Genomic DNA, 19,042 nt, shown 5'->3' on the forward strand with positions numbered 1-19,042 from the left:
AGGAAAATAAACATGAGTAATACAGATGATAAGAAAAGCAGAGCAACAAAATTTACAAACCTTAATTCTTCAATTCTATTATATTCGTCTTAAGACTTTTGAACCACAATGATTACAGTGAGTGTAAAGGTCACCTGTCAAATGGAGGCCTGGTAACTTGCAGAATGACATGAGATTTGAATCAATAGTCTAACATTATTTTTTCTTTTAAGCAAGGACCTTCAAGCTTATGCCTCACAAAATACTAGTCCCTAAGAATGTCCAAATTATCAAATAAATGAATGAAGAGATTAACCAAAGAAACGGAGAAAATAAGAAAGATAGAACTCAAAACATTGGAACCTGACTTTAGGACCTTGCTCCTCCAGTAAACCCACCTTCAGCTTTAGAAAGAAATGCACACATTATGTGTCATGGACTTTCTATCATTTTGACAAGGTGCCCTTATATGACAAGCATCATGGTTGTGCAACTTGCCTGGTCAACTTGAGTGTTAGGCTAGTCATCTTAAATTTTGATAATCCCAAAATGAGATAAAGGTAAGAATGGCCTAAGATCCATAGATGTGTATGGAACTTTGAAGGTAACAATACAGAGTATATTGGTTTTTACTATTTTCTAATAATTTTTAGGCTGAGGCAAACTGTTATAGCCAGATATGCAAAATGTATCCGGCATCTTGTATCAGGCTTTAAGGAATGTGATACCAAAAGAGCAACCCTGTTCTCAGTTGCCCATTATATACTGGGTCACACAATTCTGAGGCATATGTTTGACATCACATACAAGTAGAGATTGTCAATTGGTTGGTTCAAAGTGTGGAGCCATCATCTGCCTCAATTATCACTTCCAACTGTATAAATAGCACAATCGTAACATGCATTTAACCCCTCGTAAAAAACCTTGAAGTACAATTTTCCTAGACACATGGAAACGTCATAGTGAACCAAAATTGGTGAAAACAGAAAAACAATGGGGAAAATAACTCAAAAAGCTTTAATAACCGCATAAACACAAATGAAGATGCTAACGATGATGCTGATGCTGATGCAGAAGAGCTAAAACTAGATAGGAAAGCTCAGTACGGATAAGTGGGAGACCCCAGAGACTTGTGGTATACATTGCTTAGGAACTGGCCGCATTTCACGAACCTGAAGGCAAAACTTTCCGTTGCCTCACTTCAGTCAGGCCTCACAAGAAACTTTTCTCAACACTCTCGATGCCACTTCTTTTTGGGAAAAGTCAACGGTAACTTTAACACACCTAAACCACAAATGAAGTTTTACCCAACAGAGGAACTCCAGATTAGCAAGTATCACCGTCATTTTTTTTAATTGTTTGATACCACCGTTTTCTAACTCCATTTCCACATTATTCATTCAAAGCCTACAAACGGGTAGACTTCTATCAGTAGTCTACAAAAAGAAAATCAAACCAAACTTTGCACGCACCGGGAAAGGGAATTCGCAAGTCGAGAATGCATAACATGCGGTCTTCCTGATGACTTCTCCGACCCTGAAGAATCGCGGACTGGCAATTCGAGGTTCGCACTGCGTCCCGATCATCCAGCAGAGTCCAGCGGGGGCATTTTGGCGAATGGAAAACGGCAGGGGCACCTCCTTCTTTGTATAACATGAGACATGTTGACGAATCTTCCGGCAGAGAGGAGATCGGATGGAACAGTAGAAATTGCACCAGCAGGACGAGGAGAGCGTTTCCTCGTCCCATTTTTTTATCGGTTATTCAAAGTCCACGCGCGATTCAGATAGGCAGAAGCTCGAGGCCAGCTCGAGTCTCGTCTTCCAGAAAGAAATAACGCCCGAGAATGAAATACCCACTATTGGGGCGCGAAACATGGAGGCATGAAATACCCTTTATCAAAAGGCTTCACCACCTGGACGTGAGTCACGTGACGCTGCGGTTCAATCGACTAGTTTCACTGGAGGGTACCTCGGAGTGGCACACTGGCGTGGGTTGGGTTTAACGTGGACCCCACTTGACCAGACTTCATTTTCTTTCCCTAAACCCTAAACTTATCTATATTTTGTATATTTAATAATTAATAAATAATTGGGTAAAATTATCAAGTTCAGAAAAATCTTATTTTTAATATTTATTATTATATATATAAAATATTCAATAAAAAAACAATAAGTGGTGAACGCCCCGAAACATTCCTTATTGCTTTTAACTCGGGCGAAACTGGATTATCGACCGAAACGTTATATATGTAAGGATAGTATGCGATACTCGTTCTAAACTCTAATAACAAAAAAGGCGCACTGACACGCATCGCTCGCGATTGAGCTTCCCGCTAATTTCTTCCGCGTAGAAGGCGTGCGATGGATGTCAAGCGACTCGAGGAAGTCCCTTCTCTCGAAGATTTCTCATCTGAAATAGAGTACAAGAACGTACCTGCGGTACTGATGGCATTTGCACTTCGGTTTTCGTCTGGAGCAGTTCGCTCTATGTCGTCTGGCTTTGTTTTGTGCTTCTCTAACATTCAGGACTATTTTCAAGGTCTTCAACGGATGCATCAAAGAATGGAAAGCTTTTATGAAGTGGAATCCTTCAAACGGAGGTCTAGACTATTTGCAGGTTTTCTTCAGTTCTCTCATTTAATTGTGTAAAAATATCAAGATTTGTGTGGTAGAGGGTTTATGTTATATTTTGCGAATAATACGTAGTGCTTATTAGTAGACAGTGTTCTTTGCTATCAAATGCATTGGAAACTGATGAAATAGACACCAAAGATATAACGCGGAGCGAAAATTTATACGTACTCAATGTTAGTGAGAGGGAAAGTTGACTTCGGCCTTTAGCTCAATTGTCACATACGGGATTTCTAGTGTGAGGTATTGGCTTCAAGTCTCACCAGGGGTTAAGTGTGTGTGTCCATGTGTATTCGACATTCAAAGAAAATGTAAATCTCTCTGCCTGCATAAGATAACTAAATAATGTAAAGTGCCGCTTGGTAGAGCTTCTCAAAGAAACTATAAAATCAAGGACAATGGCATATCAGAGGCTGAACTTGTCAACCTCATTCCTGTTTCCTAAAAGAACTTACTAACCTTAAAAAAACAATGGCAACTGGGACTTGTCTCGATTGTGTTCAGCATTGAGCATCTGTAAATGATGTAACAAAAGCAATGAATGCTTTTAATTTCTCGCCAGTCTTGCTGTTGCTTCTACTAATGTTCTTTCTGGCAAGCTTCCAAAGTAAAAACATCATGCATGACAAGTTAGGATTGCAGGAACGTGTGGGTTCATCCACTGTGGAAGCCATGCTCTCGAAATCTGCACCAGTTTTCTATGGCGATCTACGAAACCATGAGAGGGTAAGATTTCATAATTCCCAGATCTATGTGCAGCATGTACGCATGTGAGTGTTTTCGAGTTAATTTTCCAGTTTTGGGATTTACTTTCTTCTTCATTGTCTACATTGAGCATCAGGTTTCACTACCATTTCATACTTTCATCACATCATGCAAGCAACTTTCAGACAACATGGCAGATATTAGTTCTGGTTGCGTTCAGCAAGAATTGAGTGGTGCAGCAAGGACGAATTCAAATGAACCTTGTCTAACTTCTGAGGATGCTCATCATATTTACTTGGCACAGGTTAGAGCATCTAAACTTTTATTTGCTTCTGGATTTTGTAGTACACTCTCTGTGAATATGATTGATTACTTGCTTGCTTTTCTATGCTGCATCCTTTATTAAAGGGATACAGTATCTGTGGGAGACTTGGGGATTAGTGAGATTATTATCTTCAGAGGCTTGTCCCAACTGTGTTAGAAGGGTTAATGAATCCTATTCCTTTTCTTTGAATGTTTATTACACGCATGCTACACCCCTTTGCGTAGCATTTATACCACAACATTCCCATCTTTCCTACTCTCATCTTTCATGAGGTAGTTGTGATAAAATTCTTCCCTTGTAAACCTTCCGATTCTCATCTTTATCTTTAATTTTTTTCTTCCCCTCCATTTGAAGTTGAGACTTGTAGTAAGGGAAAAAAAACAAATAGAAGAGCAGCTACCCTAACATACTATAATTGAATGGAATGAGAAAGGAGGAGGGTTATTTGTCAAGACACAATGTCTCTTTGAAATTGGTGAATACTCGTGATTTCTCTACTGAAAATTGTTGCTTTTCACAGGTACCTATTTTGAATGTTGAAAGCCAAGAGAGGTCTGCTTTGGAAACTTTACTGGATGATATTCAGAAGGTTTGCCTGTTTTGGTTCTGATAGTCCTTGTTTGATTTATCTATTTAGTTAATCCTCCAGCTTTTGTAAGCCAGGTTGTCACTTTCATTACAGTTGGTTGTTTTAAATGCTTGAGTTGTATTAAGCAATAAAAAAAATTCACAGTGCAAGTAAGAAATACCACAATTCTACATATTAAAAAAAACAACTGTCAGCTGTAATCTTATGGTATGGCTCAGTTTCAAAATTATAGTTGGATTTGCAATGGGTCCAGCAAAAGACTTAAGTGGTGTTAGTCAGATAGGATTTTCAAAACCCATGGATTTGTAAAGCTTTCTTAAGTTCTTCAGGCTCTTGTGGATTTAAAAGTCCATTTCTAGTTAATGGTACATGAATTTCCAGAGTACAAACAAGAAATTCGTTAAGTAGGATGTGCAGCCCATATATCCCTCCTGCTCTGGAAAGGGAGGGCAGGTGCAGGGGGGAGGCCTCTCATCCCCTTCCATCCTCTATTGTGTAACAAAAAGGGAATGTCGGATCCCGTCAGCTCCCTATGATTGAGAAAGGAATAGAATGGAAAAGGGGGAGACCCTCTCTTCTTTAAGTGCCCTTTGTGGAAGAGCTTAAGCATTCGAACTCGATGAATTTGCTGGATGTTGATGTAGTACATAGCTCTAATGTCGTAGAAATTGCTCAAAAGTATGAGGAAAAACTAAGTGATCCGAAATCATTGAAGGTATATGAAAAGAGGAAGCAGAAAAGAAAGAGGAAGACTGAAAAAACAACAAATTTACTATTATTGGAAAGTACCATGGTTTAGTACTTTCTATCAAAGGAAAGTCACCAATTAGAAGTTTCCTTTTTTTTTTTTTCAATTAGGAGAGTTTTATTTAAAAAAGTGTTTGGTTAGTATTTTATTTTATTAGTAGTCAATTTAGGAAAGTCCTATTATGTTCATTGTTGGTAGTGTCTATTTTAATTAGTTGGTGGGATTCTTTTCCAGCAAGTGGTTTTCAATTTAGTTACTCTCGGTTCAATTTAGTTAGCAAATCCAGTCCTAGGAAAATTCTTAGCAAAGTGATGTAGCCTATTTTGGCAAGGACATGATAATTTTAGAGTCTATAAATAGTGAGATATGCTGTAACTTTCATAAGTTGTTCAAGAATAATACAGATTTTCTCTTTGGCTGCTGGAGCACTATCGTTTTTCTTTCTTTTGCTGAAGAATGATTTCTGAGTTTATTTTACTCTTGTGCTAGTTATTGCTAGTTATAAAACAGCGCTTGAATATTCAAGTTCTTCTCTTGGAACTTGAAAACTTGGAATCTTCTAGAGTTGAGAAGATAAGGTTGGGTTACCCATATTTCAACTTTCTCTATCAACTTTATCTCTGTAATTTGGCAGCATTAGATGTTCAAAGTTCGATCTCTCCAGGTGGAACTTTCTTTTGCCTTTGTTTTTTGATAAATTTTAGGGTGTCTGAATTCAGGGCAACTGGATTAGTGCAAACCCTGGAATTACAGTAACCCCTCATTTGAGCTAATGATGCTTGCAATTTTCATTGATATTTCTATGATAAAGAATTTCTTCTAATCATCTTCAACTATTTATGTATAACCTCCCGGGAGAGTTTTCTATTAATGTAAGCAATAAACTTGCCCTAACATTACCATGTTGAAACTTACCCACAGCCGATTTATCTTATAACAGCTCTGTTAAGGAATAGTCCCATATGGATTAGTGAGTACAAGGATTTTGAGTTTATTAGTTGGGAAATAGGTTTCCTAAGTTGGCTAGTCATTTTGGGATGGGCCTTGGACCCAACTTCACATGGTATCAGAGCAGGTACTCATATGTGGGCCTATACCTAAACTATCTACTTGTAGAGCCACAAAAGAAGGCCTACACCTAAACTATTTACTTGTAGAGCCACAAAAGAGGGCCTACACCTAAACTGCCTACTCCTAAATTATCCACTTGTAGAGCCACAAAAAAAAGGGTCTACACGTGAGGGGGAGTGTTAAGGAATAGTCCCACATGGATTAGTGAGTACAAGGATCTTGAGTTTATTAGTTGGGAAAGAGGTTTCCTAAGTTGGCTAGTCATTTTGGGATGGGCCTTGGACCTAACTTCACAAGCTCAACTTTGTCAAACTCAAATAATTAACCATAAAAGACTTCCTACTGCTAATTTAGAAAAAAATGCCAATTATAGATTTACTAGCAGTATACTTTCTCTAAACAAATAGATAAAAAATGCCTTACTAATTGACCATCCAAATAACATTCTCCTAAGTAAAACTGTTTTTTGATTTTGAAGAATAGCAATTACAGGAGGTGGATATTTCCAGTGTTTCCGGAAACACACATACTGAAAATTATAGAGATTTTTTGTATTCTTTTCCTTGGAGATGTTTTTCACTAGTCTTTCTCTTCTATATCCAAGTTGTTGCATTTCCTCTTTTGAGCAGTATGCAGTAACCGTACTTAAAGAAGGATAAGAATAAAGAATTGGTGCAAAATGGACAGTGCTTTAGCCTACCAATGGAATATCTTCTATGGTGAAGGATGATCTTGTTTAATTATTTATTTAGATTCTTTGAAGAAGTTGCTGCTAACATGTCAACTGTCCTCAATGTTCAATGCTTGTAAGCTCTTGCTGGGCTGACTTCAGTTTATGATGTCACGTAATTAACTAAAAGAACAGCAGTCTGATGGATGTCGTGTCGACCTTGTGTCTTACAGCCATCATATATGGAGCCAAAGATCTCCCGTATGATATGATTTGCTGATCTCTTTGTCTTCACTTCTTTCTTTTTTACTTTTTTAATTTTTACATCTCCCTACTGAAAGATGTGGTAACATCCCGCTGTCAATAATTTTGATAATACCAACTTCAATTGGTCTCCTCGAATCCAGGTTTTCTGCTGTCTGACTATACTTGATGGTACTGCAGCCGTCATTTATTAAAACCAAATCTTTAGCATCTATCAATCTCTGGATGAATGGTGCTCACGCCAGGTCTAGTACACACTATGACCCACATCATAACCTACTATGTGTTGTTGCTGGACGCAAACAAGGTCAGATGCTTTGAGAACTTGTTGATCAAGTTCCTTTTTCTTTGTCCATTTTATATATTATATATTGCTGAGGAAAGTGAAAGATGCAACCTTTGTACCTGAATAGTTCTGTACTTCATAAATAGTGATACTTTCTGTTTTAACTTGGTGGCACATGTCAGTTGTCTTGTGGCCACCATCTGCTAGTCCTCTGCTTTACCCAATGGCCATATATGGTGAGGCTTCAAACCACAGGTATGGAGATATATATGTTTACCAATTTAGGGGAAAATAGGTTATTTTTGGTTACACAGCTAGTTGACTTCAAACTCATTTGTATTATCCTTTTTGTGACCATTTATGCAAGTAGAGATCCAAAATCATTAGGTGTATTTTGAGGTTGCTTTTCACTCTCTCTGTTGGCAGTGCTGTTGATGTGAAAAGCCCTGATTTTTTGCTTCATCCAAGAGCGAAACATGCCATGGAATGCTCTAAAACAGTCATTCTGCATGCTGGTGATGCATTGTTTATTCCTGAAGGCTGGTAATTGTCTTAGTCTTTTGTACTTCTCTCCAATTTATTACTGGATCTGTTAATAAATGTTGATAGCTTTATTTGTCAATTTCTGTTGAGGGTTAGGGAGGGGGATTGGAGTTGTTCTGTGCTTGCGACCTGTTTGCAAGAATCTTATCTACTTCACTGTCAATGAAGCACCACACCCAGTCAACAGAGGTGTCCTGATTTTAGATTTGATGTGTGATATTGTCTGAGACAGGTTTCATCAGGTGGATAGTGATGATTTGACGATTGCAGTCAATTTCTGGTGGCAGTCAAACATGATGTTGAGCATGTTAGAACACATGGATGCTTATTATTTGCGCAGAATAATGAAAAGGTTTCTGACTGATTTATACTGGTTTTCTAGTCATCATACCTCAACACTTTTTTTTGACATGATTAAATTAAGTTCTGTGTGTCTCATTAAGGCAGAGATACCCTGACATATGTTTTTTTTATTGTATGCTTTGATGCATGGCTTTTCATGATTGGCTTACTTTGGTGTCAAATGATGGGCAACTGAAAGACTGGTAGACAAGGAAATGGTACGAGATGTCTCACCAAGATCTAGTGTCTAATGTTTGATTTTGGTTTGTTATCAAGATGCATAAGACTACCTGAAGCAGTGTTTCCATTGATTTGATAATATGAAGTTAGTATGCCACCTTAACCGTTATTGATCTGCAAAGACTGGGCTTGAGGTGCCGTCTTCCTTGCTTTTTATGTTTTTTGGTTTGATTTTTTATTTCTTTGTGATTTTTATTCTGTTTGGTTTAGGCTGCAACATCTCGTAGGGATATTTTTTATTAGCCTACCTTGAGTTAAATGTTCTGATGGTTTTAACTAAGGCATTATAAAAAAAAGTGTTGTTTTGACTGGTTGAGAGAGATAGTCTCTTAATTGACTTAAATTGGTTGTTATAGTTTTCTAGCTTTCAATTTGTTATCTGAGACATTCTTTAAGAGCATTATAACGTGAAATAGATTGAGGGAAGTATTTCCTTGAACTTCCTGAAATTTTTATTGGGCATGGTCAAAATGGAGGGCAATTTGATGCACAACAGTTTTATTTTACAAAATTTGAACCCAAAAGGAATTCTTTTATAAGGAACGGATGCAATGTCTCATGATTGTGAAGTTGCTGGTTCCTCTCTAAATGACTAGCTGAAGTTAGGAGGTATTTTTCTAACTAATTAGAATAGACTCTTGTCAAACCCAACCAAATGTGGACTGTTCTCACATATAAAACAATGTCTGATTCTCAAATAATTAGCCTTGAGCCAAGGAGCATATGTCCAACAATAGGCTGGTGGACTTTATTTATTTATTTATTTATTTATTTATTTTCCCACTGAGGCTGATGTTAAAGAAATAGCTTAAGAATATTTATATATGTGAGTCAGCCCCTATGTTTTTGAAAGAAGGAGGAAAACTCAGGTTAAAGAGACTTGGCTATTTTGGCTCTAACTTTTTAAAAGAGATTTTTTAGGAGGTCTATAAGTTGAAAGTTGCCACTGCTTAGACTTTCAATTTCAACTTTGTTTAAATAGGAAATTAGAACTCATAGATTTCATAGTTTGAGGCTTTCTATTTGAAAAACTTTGAGCGTAAATAGAAAAGTCAGTTGTATTTAAATCGAGCCATTCTTCCTTCTTGTTTCATAAATAGTAGTGAACTTGTATTCTTATATATTCTTGAACTAATTAGTCAATATCATGATGTGCTGCATTAGGAACAATGAAGTCCAGCCAGACTGGTCTTTAGAGCTTAGATGTCCATTTTAATCTTCATCGGCATGCAAAGAGCTGATTTGTTGTCTTCTCTAGAACAAGTGAAATGCACTGAATATGCTTTTTAGAGTTATTGAGGCCCAGATTATGTGTCTCAACAAGTTGGTCCATCTGGCATGTCTTACTCTGTGAGAGTGCAGTTGTTTGTGTGACAAAGGACTGTCTTGTTGAGTGCTCCCTGTGGCTATGTTTGCTGAATTCAGTCTTCATTAGCATGACATGTGCCTCATGCTTTATCTCCTAACCTTGTTACTCTTGCTCTAGGACCTGAAATAGGTATTTGAGATAGTACTTTACCCCTGTAGTTCTTCTTTCTTATTGTAGTCTTCTTCACATTGTGGTCAGTAAAAGAATTTTCAACTCGGTTTGGATGCTAAACGTTATTCCTTTTTTTTTTTTAAAATGGAGCTAAACATTATTCCTTAATTGAGTTTGGTGGGGATTTTGCAGTTCCACCTGTCCAAACCTATGTCTTCTGTTCTCAGTTGAGGCCCACTTGTTGATTTTGTCGTCCTTCTTCATGAAATGTTTTATAATGGTAAAGTTTTCCCTGAAAATGTTTTATGGCTATAACTTTCCTTTCAGCTTCCTTGACTCAGAAAATTGTGAGCTACACTACTAATTTTGTTACAACCTTGTGATTGGATTCATTGGAAATTCTTATGCAGGTTATCTGATATTGTCTTGACACTGGATGAATCTTAGACGTTATACTTTTAGAATTTATACTTCAATGTATTCGAAAATTTTGAAAATTTCATTGAGAAAAAAAAAACAGGGGAATTAATTTCATCAGTTCAATTGATTATGTTTTGGAATGTTAGTTACACTGACATGCAGACCGAAGATAACCCACCTGCGAGACTAAATGGTAGACCTCACATTAAGAACCCCCCAAAGTGGCCATTGAACCAAGGCTTAATATAAGTGGTTATCGATACTGTTTTCCATGAATTTTTACCAAGGTAGTGCCTAAATATACATCTTTTCTTATAAGGCAGAATCAAATGCTAATGTTTTATACATCTGATTCTATTTCAAAAAAAAAAAAAAGAATAAAAAAAATCTGGTCCAGCCAAAACTACTATCGGTTCCAACTAGTTATTAGATGATTCTATGTTATCAATAGAGATTCCTTTCATATTCATCCTAGTTGATGGCCATCTTCTAGAAATAGTTCATCTTAGGTGACATTCTCAATTTTAAGGAATCATTTAAACAACTTTTTCTTCTCTTGGAAATAGGGCAGAATGAAATGCTGTCGCGGGTCCCTTTTGACAATAGCCGAGCTTCAAAGGATGCATGTGAGCAGTCAAGTGACAGAGCTGGTTAGCTTTTTTTACTTCTAATATGGTTGAATTTTGTAAATTCTAATGTTTATATAGTCAAGTTAGTAGTTCTTGTCACTTACTTCAGGAAGGGTGTTTCCATATTTTACTGGCAAGGAGTAGATCCAAATGCCAATTGCACATTGTGAATGGCCATCTTCTTTAATTCAGAATGTTTTCATTTTCATCTTTTCTCTCTCTGGCAGCTTTTCCTGTAGGATGTGAGGGGAAGTCATTTGTAATTGCTTGGATTTGGCTTATCTTGGTTGCCTTATGATTTTCAAAATTTTTAATGTAAAAAACAAGGGCAGCCCCTTGTAGTAAAATTGGGAATTATCAGTGCATTATGAAGAAACAATTTTTTTTTGGATTTTATTCACTGAGATTAAACAATTATATATGAGAGGGGAAAACCTTTCTTATTATTGAGAACATTTCTTCATAAGGATGGTTTTCTGTTGCAGATCTGGTCCACCAAAAGAAGCTGATATCTGAAAGCTTGTTCGGCACAATTTATTTGGCTTGTTTAATTTTTTGTTGTCGTACTGACCTTATAATGGTTTGTAGTTGCAAACTTTTATGTACTATCTGTCATACATTTAGTTGCATCATCTTCTAAAACAAAGTTGGCTGTCAAATCAGAGAACTGTACCAAACATTTGCCTGCTGGCCCTCACAACCATGATTCGGTGGGTCAGGACCCCACTCAAATTCCACATGAGAGTAACAAGAGGCAGGGGCTATTGCTTAACCAGTTGGAGCCTCATGCTATCCAAGCTCTTCATAGACTTGTTTCTTTGGTGCATGATTCTGTAAATGTTACTGGTCAAAGTCAGGAAGTGGGGTGTAGTTCATTGGAGGCCTCTGCAGCTAATGTGAATGATGGAGGCAAGCATTATTTGGCAACTAATTCATCTCCTTTGGGAGATGATCCTGTAGCTGGCATCATTCTGTCCCTTGAACCTCTTGTGCTCCGAGATGTGTTACTGTCAATGGTGGTAGGATTGATCATTCTCTATCAAAGGTTTTTCTGATACATTATTGACTGAATTTACATTAATGCAACAACTGGGGGATTGTTACCCTATGATGTGTAATGAGTTTGAAGTTTTCTTTCTTGTGCTATATTATCTAGTTATCCATGATGTTCTTGACACAGTAGGATGCTGTCAAGAGTCTACTTCCATGCAGAATGTTTTTTTCAAACAGAGGAAGTCACTGGATTCCTTGCAGCCAGTCTTTTTAGTTTACTACAAATTATTATTATTATTTTTTCCCGTGACCCTGTCCATTTTCAGGTTTTTTCTAAACGCAATCGTTTGGTATTTCACTATTTTTATACTGAATTGGTTGAATAAGTTTACAAGTTGATGTAGGAAAAAAAAATAGACTGATGATTGTACTTGATGATGTACATAACAATGAGACCTGGCTTGTTGAAGCAGTCCCTTTTTATGGACTGCTGATAGGCTAGCTAAGTGGGGCAGATCCTGAACTTCTAGTTGTGACCTGTCTCTTTTTTGTATTTCTTCATATTTTGTTTTCTCCACATTTATTCCCACACCACACCTCTCCTTGGACAACCTAGATAACTTTTTCTTTTCTCTTGAAAAAGTTTGACAAGTATAGTTTCTTTATGGCTTCATAATTCTGACTAGATCATGTTTATCGAGATTCTCATTTTCTTTCTGTAACTTCTTTATTACTTGAGAAGTATGGAAGCAGACAATTGGAGTCGGTGATTCCACTTCCTGGGTTACTCAGTTTCCAAGCCTTGCATGTTTATACATGTCTCATTATGCAGTCTGACAGTGTTGACTGCACATGTTCTTATCTTCTGCTTCAGTGGTGAGCAATGTTTAAAGTCTAACTTGATAATACGGATTTTTTCAGCATAACTTTCCAAGAACATTGGAGGCCCTTGTTCTGCATAAGCTCTCACCATTGGCCGCAGAAGTGCTCACACGAAAATTTGATGAAATGGACCAACAAAGCACAACAAATGAGCAGTAAGAAAACACTATTTATGAACTCCGGTCATTAGTTGATATTCATGTTAAGGGTTGTTTTAACTTAGATTGTACTTTCATTTTCAGGAGTAACTTCTATCAGCTATTTTACCGTGTATTTGATGATCAGTTTGCTGCAATGGATGCTATTCTCAATGGGAAAGAGTCATTTGCCTTCCAGGTAACCTACCATATAAATGGGTATGGTCCAATATGGTCCTGCTGGAGAAGTCTGGATTATTGATTTGATTCCTAAACACCTGGAAGGCATTAAATTTTTGAAATTATTAAAAAAAAAAGTAGAAGGCATAAGAAAATGAGTATTTCCTAATCCTGAAACTAAAGTTTTTTGATAATCTGCATTTAGCCAAAAATGCTTTTCATACCATGTTTCTCTTGAAAATTTAATCATAAATGAATGTTCCCCCTTCTTCTTTGGTTGTTTTTGTTTTGTTTTGTTTTATTTTATTTTATTGTTTTTGGTAGCTACTTATAGTAAAAGCAAAAACTTAAATATGCAACCCCCCCCCCCCCCCCCCCCCACACACACACACACACACCCATAGCCAGCCAACCCCGGATTCCCAAAGACGCTGCCGTCAAAGTTGACCTGCTTGTAATAACCCACTACCACTTCAACACATCAATATTACAGTTGAATACTCTTCATTGATGTGAATCTTCAAGTTGCTGTGCATGTGGAAGTTAGTTGAGTTTGTATCAAGCTAGGATAGTTAAAAAGGTTAAGTTGTTCTTCATTTCCTGTGTTAATTGGTTAATTTTTTATGGACCCCCATCCCCATCCTACGTGTATACAACAAAAAGGGTAAGGCAAAGCAAAGGAAGGACAGTCAGTTAGGCGAAGGAGCACCCATGAAGCCAATGGGACCCACCCACCTGGCAGTAGCAAAACTGTCCCTTAGAAGAAAGTTAGTTAACAGAATAAGGAATAAAGGAGTTGGGCAGCAGAGGGGAAGAAGGCAAGGAGAATAGAGTGACCTAGGGAGGATTCTAGACCCTCGAAGTCTAGACAGTGCCAGACCAACTTCATTGACAATTTTCTTCTCATCGGAATTGTCTCTCCAACACTGGTAAGTCCTTTTCTTACTGTGGTCTCCAACAATTTTCTAATTTGTTTAGGACTGGGTTTATTCTCCTAGCAAAAGGAGAATTATGCTTTCCTTCTTAATGTTCCTCCTATGATTATAAATAAAGATTGCAAGGGAGAGGAGGTAAGTTGCACAACAATCTCTCTTCCTCTCCAGATCTATTTCTAATTTCTCTCATCTTTCGTTCTGTTTCTTACCGAACCATCCTGAAACCTCTATTCACCTTGTCATTTTTCATTCATTTGCTGTGTAAACTATCGTCCACCTGTGCTCAGAAATCTCAGTTAGTACTGTTATTGCTTATACTCTAGATTTATTATTTTTTCTGCCATTTACTAACATAGGTCTTTCACTTTCCTGAATGATTGCTTAGTCAATTTTAGATGTCAAATAAGGCTCTTTTTTTGTGCCCTTGCTTATGAATATTTAGTTTTCAACATTTTCATCTTTAGAGCCTGCAGTCCTTGCTTTCCTTGATAACTTCATAATTTGAAACTATAAATCATCTTCAGAGATGTGTCCCTTCTATGCTAGGGCCGACTATATGTGTCCTCCATTCTGCTCTATCACTCTCCAACTCCCACTTACTGTCCTCTGTAATTTGTTCCTTTGTCTACTTCTTATTACGTTTGTGCTCTCTTGTGCACAAGCCCATGGGCACAGCAAGGGAGGTAGACTGGTAAGAAGGCCGATCACAGCAAAGGAGGTCAACTGAAAGGCTCCACAAAGAGGAGCGAACCAATCTTTCATACCACAAGGACTGTGTTGGCCTCCTCCTTTGGGCTAACTGCATCTGTTGTACTGACAACACATATTCTCTCGCAAAAGAAAGCACTGACCTAGACTATACCTCTTTTACCAGATCAAGAGGAAATCCCGTGAGAAGCTTGTTTCATCAAATCCATAGAACTTGCTTGGAAAGAGCTTTTCAACCTGGCCAATAGAACTGCTTAAGGAGTCCTTAAAGTGAAAGCCTCAGGGATTATTGACATAAATCTGTGCAGAGGTCTCGTTTTCAGCAGCTTCAGCAGGGGACTTGCATGGCTACTCTTGCACCAAGGTCAGAGGCGTCAAGTGCCTTGTGGAGTCAAGCTGTCTCAGTTAGCAAATCAACTATCAAACATTGAATGACCGAGAACATCACAAGATGGTTTGACCAAATTGACGTTTTCCTTGGAAAAATTATGTTACCATTTTCCTTCTACCATTTTAGCAACTAAATGTGTTTGTTGACATCTTGCGTAGTAAATCTCTTCTTTCTCAAGATTTCTTGGAGTAGTGAAATTTATACGGATTGGGGTTTTAAGTGCTGCATCGTGTTATGGGGGGATCAATGCTCTATCATATAGGGGAGGTGGCGGAGGGGGATCCACTTTGGAGGTATTCATTCACTTCAGGTTTCGGTTGTCATTGGTTATGTGGTGGAGATGCAATCGATGGCAATCTATTGATGTGAAGGGCAAGAAGAGAAAGTAAAATATACCCAGTGGAAGAGATTGAGTGCTATTGCCAGATGATAGCCTGGCAATCTTTGTGGTGTCCATGGGCCTGTGTTGGCGGCAATGGAGATGCTCCCTGTCCTTGCAAGTAAATGGTCCTCCCTTTGAAGATACATGTAACGAGGAAAAAAGGAATGACGTAAAGAAAATGGGAGCAATTTTTATTTTTCCGTTCTGATGACAATCTCAGTTATAGCATTAAAATCATTACTTGCTGGTGCATCCCGGCACCTTGCTCTCATATCCAAATAATTTTCTTGTATAAACGATTTTGGACCACTAACCATCTTTCCTGGGTTCAATTGATCCCAGTGTTGTCACAAGAATTCATATAAATTACCTGGTCTCATCATGCAGTCTTGGAACTTCTCCAAAAAATATTTTGTTGTTATTTATGCAAAGCACTTTCATTCTTGAAATGTTTACAAGCAACTCTTTGTTCCTTCTATTCATCTGTCTAATGTGTGCACGTGGAAATAGTTTATCACAGCCATATGTCATCTCTGAGAGACTTTTTGTACTCTACTTATAAATACATAGATGTTGAGACTAATATTCAAGCCAAAAAATCATCTTTTTCTGGTTTGTTGGTAGTATTGTCATGAAACAATTGTTTTTCTTTTTTGTACTACAGTTTATAGTTGAAGAACAGGCACAAGGCTAGCTCTTTGAAAAGGGTTCATGGACTTAAAAATGGCAAATGCCTTTTATTTTAATCAGTAACACTTGATGTGTAATGCCGATCATAGTATCAGTTACAACTATCTTGTTTAGAGCTTAGAATCTGTTAAAACTGACTTCTTCTTTTCTTGAGACGATGCTGAACTGCAATGTAAATTTGATTCTTATGCAGGCATTTAAGAACGTCTTGGATCAGTGCTTGGGGGTAAACGGTAACCCTTCTCGATAGGCTAGCAACCAGCAAACATCCATAGCCTTCCTTTTTGTTGCTCAACGTGTTGGATTGATGGATTTTCAGGGGGTGCCTGAAGTTACTGTCTGGCGCAACTGTTTTTTATTTTATCATAATTATTGGCGGGTACAGCTGGTACGCTCCCTTTAAGTGTTTTAGTTTCTGTGTTTATGAGGAATTTGAGTTCCTCTCGCCCTCCAGCTTGAATGAGAGATACTATGTAACGGGTGGAGCTTATATTTTATCACCAGATGCTAGCTGTTAGCTCTTTGAAGTTTTGACCTTTCAAGTTGCCAGTTTATGTTACATAATCATGGAGAAAATAGATGCCTCACAGACTTCATCACTTCTTGCCCAGTGGTCTGTTTGTGCAGGACTTCGGTTTGGGGCAGGTTTTGAACTCTTGAAACTTTTTATCATAAAATTAAACAAATTTGGGCAAAAACTATAATTTTTATTTTCTTAAAAGTTCTTTTTGAATAAAATTCTTTTTAGAAGAGAATATAAATGACCTTTTAAACTATAAAGAGCAATTTCATCTCCTTCCCCCAAGCCTCACCCTACTGGATGATTGGTCTAACTTGTCCCAACCCAAATAGTGTATAGTTCTTCTTATCTCTACTTCAAATTTGAATCAATTCTTGAGTTACCTCGTATTGTGTGAACTACATTTCCTTTAAAACATTCCCAGCTGAGCTACAAGGCAAACTCACAGGGTGAACCTTGCATTGACTGCCTCTACATGATTTTGATGGTAATACGTGACCGTTAATCAGCTTACTACATTCAAAACCATGACAATGAAACAACAGTATTCAAGATAAATGTTACTTGATTATGCTTATGTGAAGTGAAAATGAGGAGTTAATATTATAGAATCAATATCTTCATGTTCTAAAATAGAGAAATGATTTTCAGAAAAGGAACAACTTGGTTTTTAATATTTGATCATTGAAGCCTTGTCAAGAGTTATTTTTCTAGGCTAAAATGGTTATTTGCATTAAGATCACCATTTCTTTTCCAAGATACAAAGGTAAGCACCCATGTCATCCTGAAGATTACTGCATGGATTAGACTTTCGGTCCCAAAAAGTCCAACAGGGAGCATAGTTGTGGCTAATGGATTTGTATTTTCTGCCATTCTACTCATTCTCTCAATAATGGGGTTGGAATAAAAACTTTTGCCTGCCTAATAATTTACATGAACTACCCATTCTTTTAGACATCCTCAGCTGACCCCAACAATGAAACGAGCATACAACACAAATGTAATGTGTTTGTTTATGATAAGTAAAATGAAAGTCTAAAAGAATTGCATCAGGTCACACCTTGTTCCTCATTAAGGGTCTGCTTGGAACCTTTAAAAAGGACAAAAAAAAAAAAAAGAATTTGATTATTATTATTCCTAAAAATAGTTAGTGAAAATGTAATCAAATTCTCTTTTTTTTTTTTTTTTTTCAATGGGACCACTCAAATGGATTTGGAGAGTTGCCATTTGTATTTTCTGCCTTTTTACCTTATTCTAACAGGTCAGTCGAATGGATTTGACAAGTGGGAGTCGTATTTTCTGCCTTTTTACCCTATTCTAACAGCTCAGTTAAATGGATTTGGCGAATGAGATTCTTATTTTCTACCTTTTTACCCTATTTCACTTATTCTCTTGTACAAGAGATGGAATAAAATCTTTTGCCTGTCTAAGAGTTTGAGTGCTATAATTTCTTAAATAAAAGAAATATATATACTTATTATTCAACCACTAAGTGGTGGTGGTAGGCCTTTGCTTTAACCTCCATGAAGATAAAAAAAAAAGGCGGGCTCGTAATCCAATTCACAAACCGTTAGAGATCCATGGAAAAGATGAGGAAGCATGGGAATTTGCAGAGGAGAAAAGCTTAAAAAGCAAAGGGGTTTAAGTCATTACTCTCAGTCGGGGGAGAGGCAAAAGAAAGGGAAATAAAGGGGTGGGAGAGATTCCTGAGGATAGCAACAAAATTCCTCGCCTTATCCCTAAAAATCCCAGGTTGGAAGCCCAAGAAGAAACAGAAAAAAGAGAAAAGATAAAGAGAGAAGAGACAGGAAGGGGAGGCTTTTGCTTGTTCGATCCCCTGTGCGGAAATTTGAAAAGGGTCTTTTTTAGGAGGCAAATCGCATGGATTGTACCTTAAATTCTGCCACTATTTACCTACTTTCTAAAAGCTGAATATCCCACCCAATTCCTTCCTCTATCTTCTCGCATCAAATATACCCAGTTCCTCTTTTTCTTTTTCTTTCTTTTCATATCTATTCTATTCAGATGGGTATGTTGGTGATACGATTTCAGATGTGAATTCTCATTCATGGTTGCCAGGAGATCCTTCTCTTAAAATTTCGGCTGAATTTGACTCATCTTAGAATCAAGTTTTGCAACCCAGAGAGGAAATAGTGTTTGGTTTAGTACAAGAGAGGATTAAATCCTTGCAGTGTGAACTGTAGAGAGGAACTGTTTCAGAAGCATCAGAGGAGTACTGAAGCAGCATTAATGGAGTTTTTGGTATGCTCAAACACTGTTTGACGAAAAGCCTGCGAGTC

At 37.4% G+C, this 19,042-nt stretch overlaps 2 protein-coding genes across 4 annotated transcripts in view; one reads left to right on the top strand and one right to left on the bottom strand.

Moving 5' to 3' along the window:
• The window catches only part of LOC137934051 (uncharacterized), a 43,905-nt gene extending 42,075 nt beyond the window's left edge, over nucleotides 1–1,830 (bottom strand). For all 3 annotated transcript variants that reach the window (XR_011109154.1, XM_068778247.1, XM_068778248.1), the window contains exon 1: nucleotides 1,452–1,830. Coding sequence is in view for 2 of the 3 variants with exons in the window: in XM_068778247.1 (XP_068634348.1) it covers nucleotides 1,452–1,728 (277 nt within the window). In the remaining variant the exon portion in view is untranslated. The remainder of the gene's footprint in view (nucleotides 1–1,451) is intronic.
• A 458-nt stretch (nucleotides 1,831–2,288) lies between these two features.
• Nucleotides 2,289–16,743, top strand: LOC137934181 (lysine-specific demethylase JMJ31). Its single transcript, XM_068778436.1, has 15 exons — nucleotides 2,289–2,420; nucleotides 2,521–2,598; nucleotides 3,255–3,338; nucleotides 3,454–3,621; nucleotides 4,163–4,231; nucleotides 7,165–7,291; nucleotides 7,453–7,525; nucleotides 7,697–7,813; nucleotides 8,046–8,165; nucleotides 8,355–8,373; nucleotides 10,867–10,945; nucleotides 11,588–11,943; nucleotides 12,839–12,954; nucleotides 13,042–13,135; nucleotides 16,416–16,743. Exons 1-15 carry the CDS (start codon nucleotides 2,343–2,345, stop codon nucleotides 16,470–16,472), a joined length of 1,635 nt encoding a protein of 544 aa, XP_068634537.1. The 5' UTR covers nucleotides 2,289–2,342; the 3' UTR covers nucleotides 16,473–16,743.
• The last annotated feature ends 2,299 nt before the right edge of the window (nucleotides 16,744–19,042 follow it).

Source organism: Aristolochia californica, unplaced genomic scaffold (assembly GCF_029961685.1).
Source record: "Aristolochia californica isolate CCGP_79_NKW_82.1479 unplaced genomic scaffold, dmAriCali1.0.hap1 SCAF_6, whole genome shotgun sequence".
NCBI lineage: Eukaryota > Viridiplantae > Streptophyta > Magnoliopsida > Piperales > Aristolochiaceae > Aristolochia > Aristolochia californica.

What these genes read in the sequence shown, in the direction of transcription:
- LOC137934181 (XM_068778436.1), top strand. Translation starts at nt 2,343, where the DNA reads ATGGATGTCAAGCGACTCGAGGAAGTCCCTTCTCTCGAAGATTTCTCA. An exon ending in ATCATATTTACTTGGCACAG is followed by an intron (nt 3,622 to 4,162) that starts GTTAGAGCATCT and finishes TGCTTTTCACAG; the next exon opens with GTACCTATTTTGAATGTTGA. An exon ending in GGTGAGGCTTCAAACCACAG is followed by an intron (nt 7,526 to 7,696) that starts GTATGGAGATAT and finishes CTCTGTTGGCAG; the next exon opens with TGCTGTTGATGTGAAAAGCC.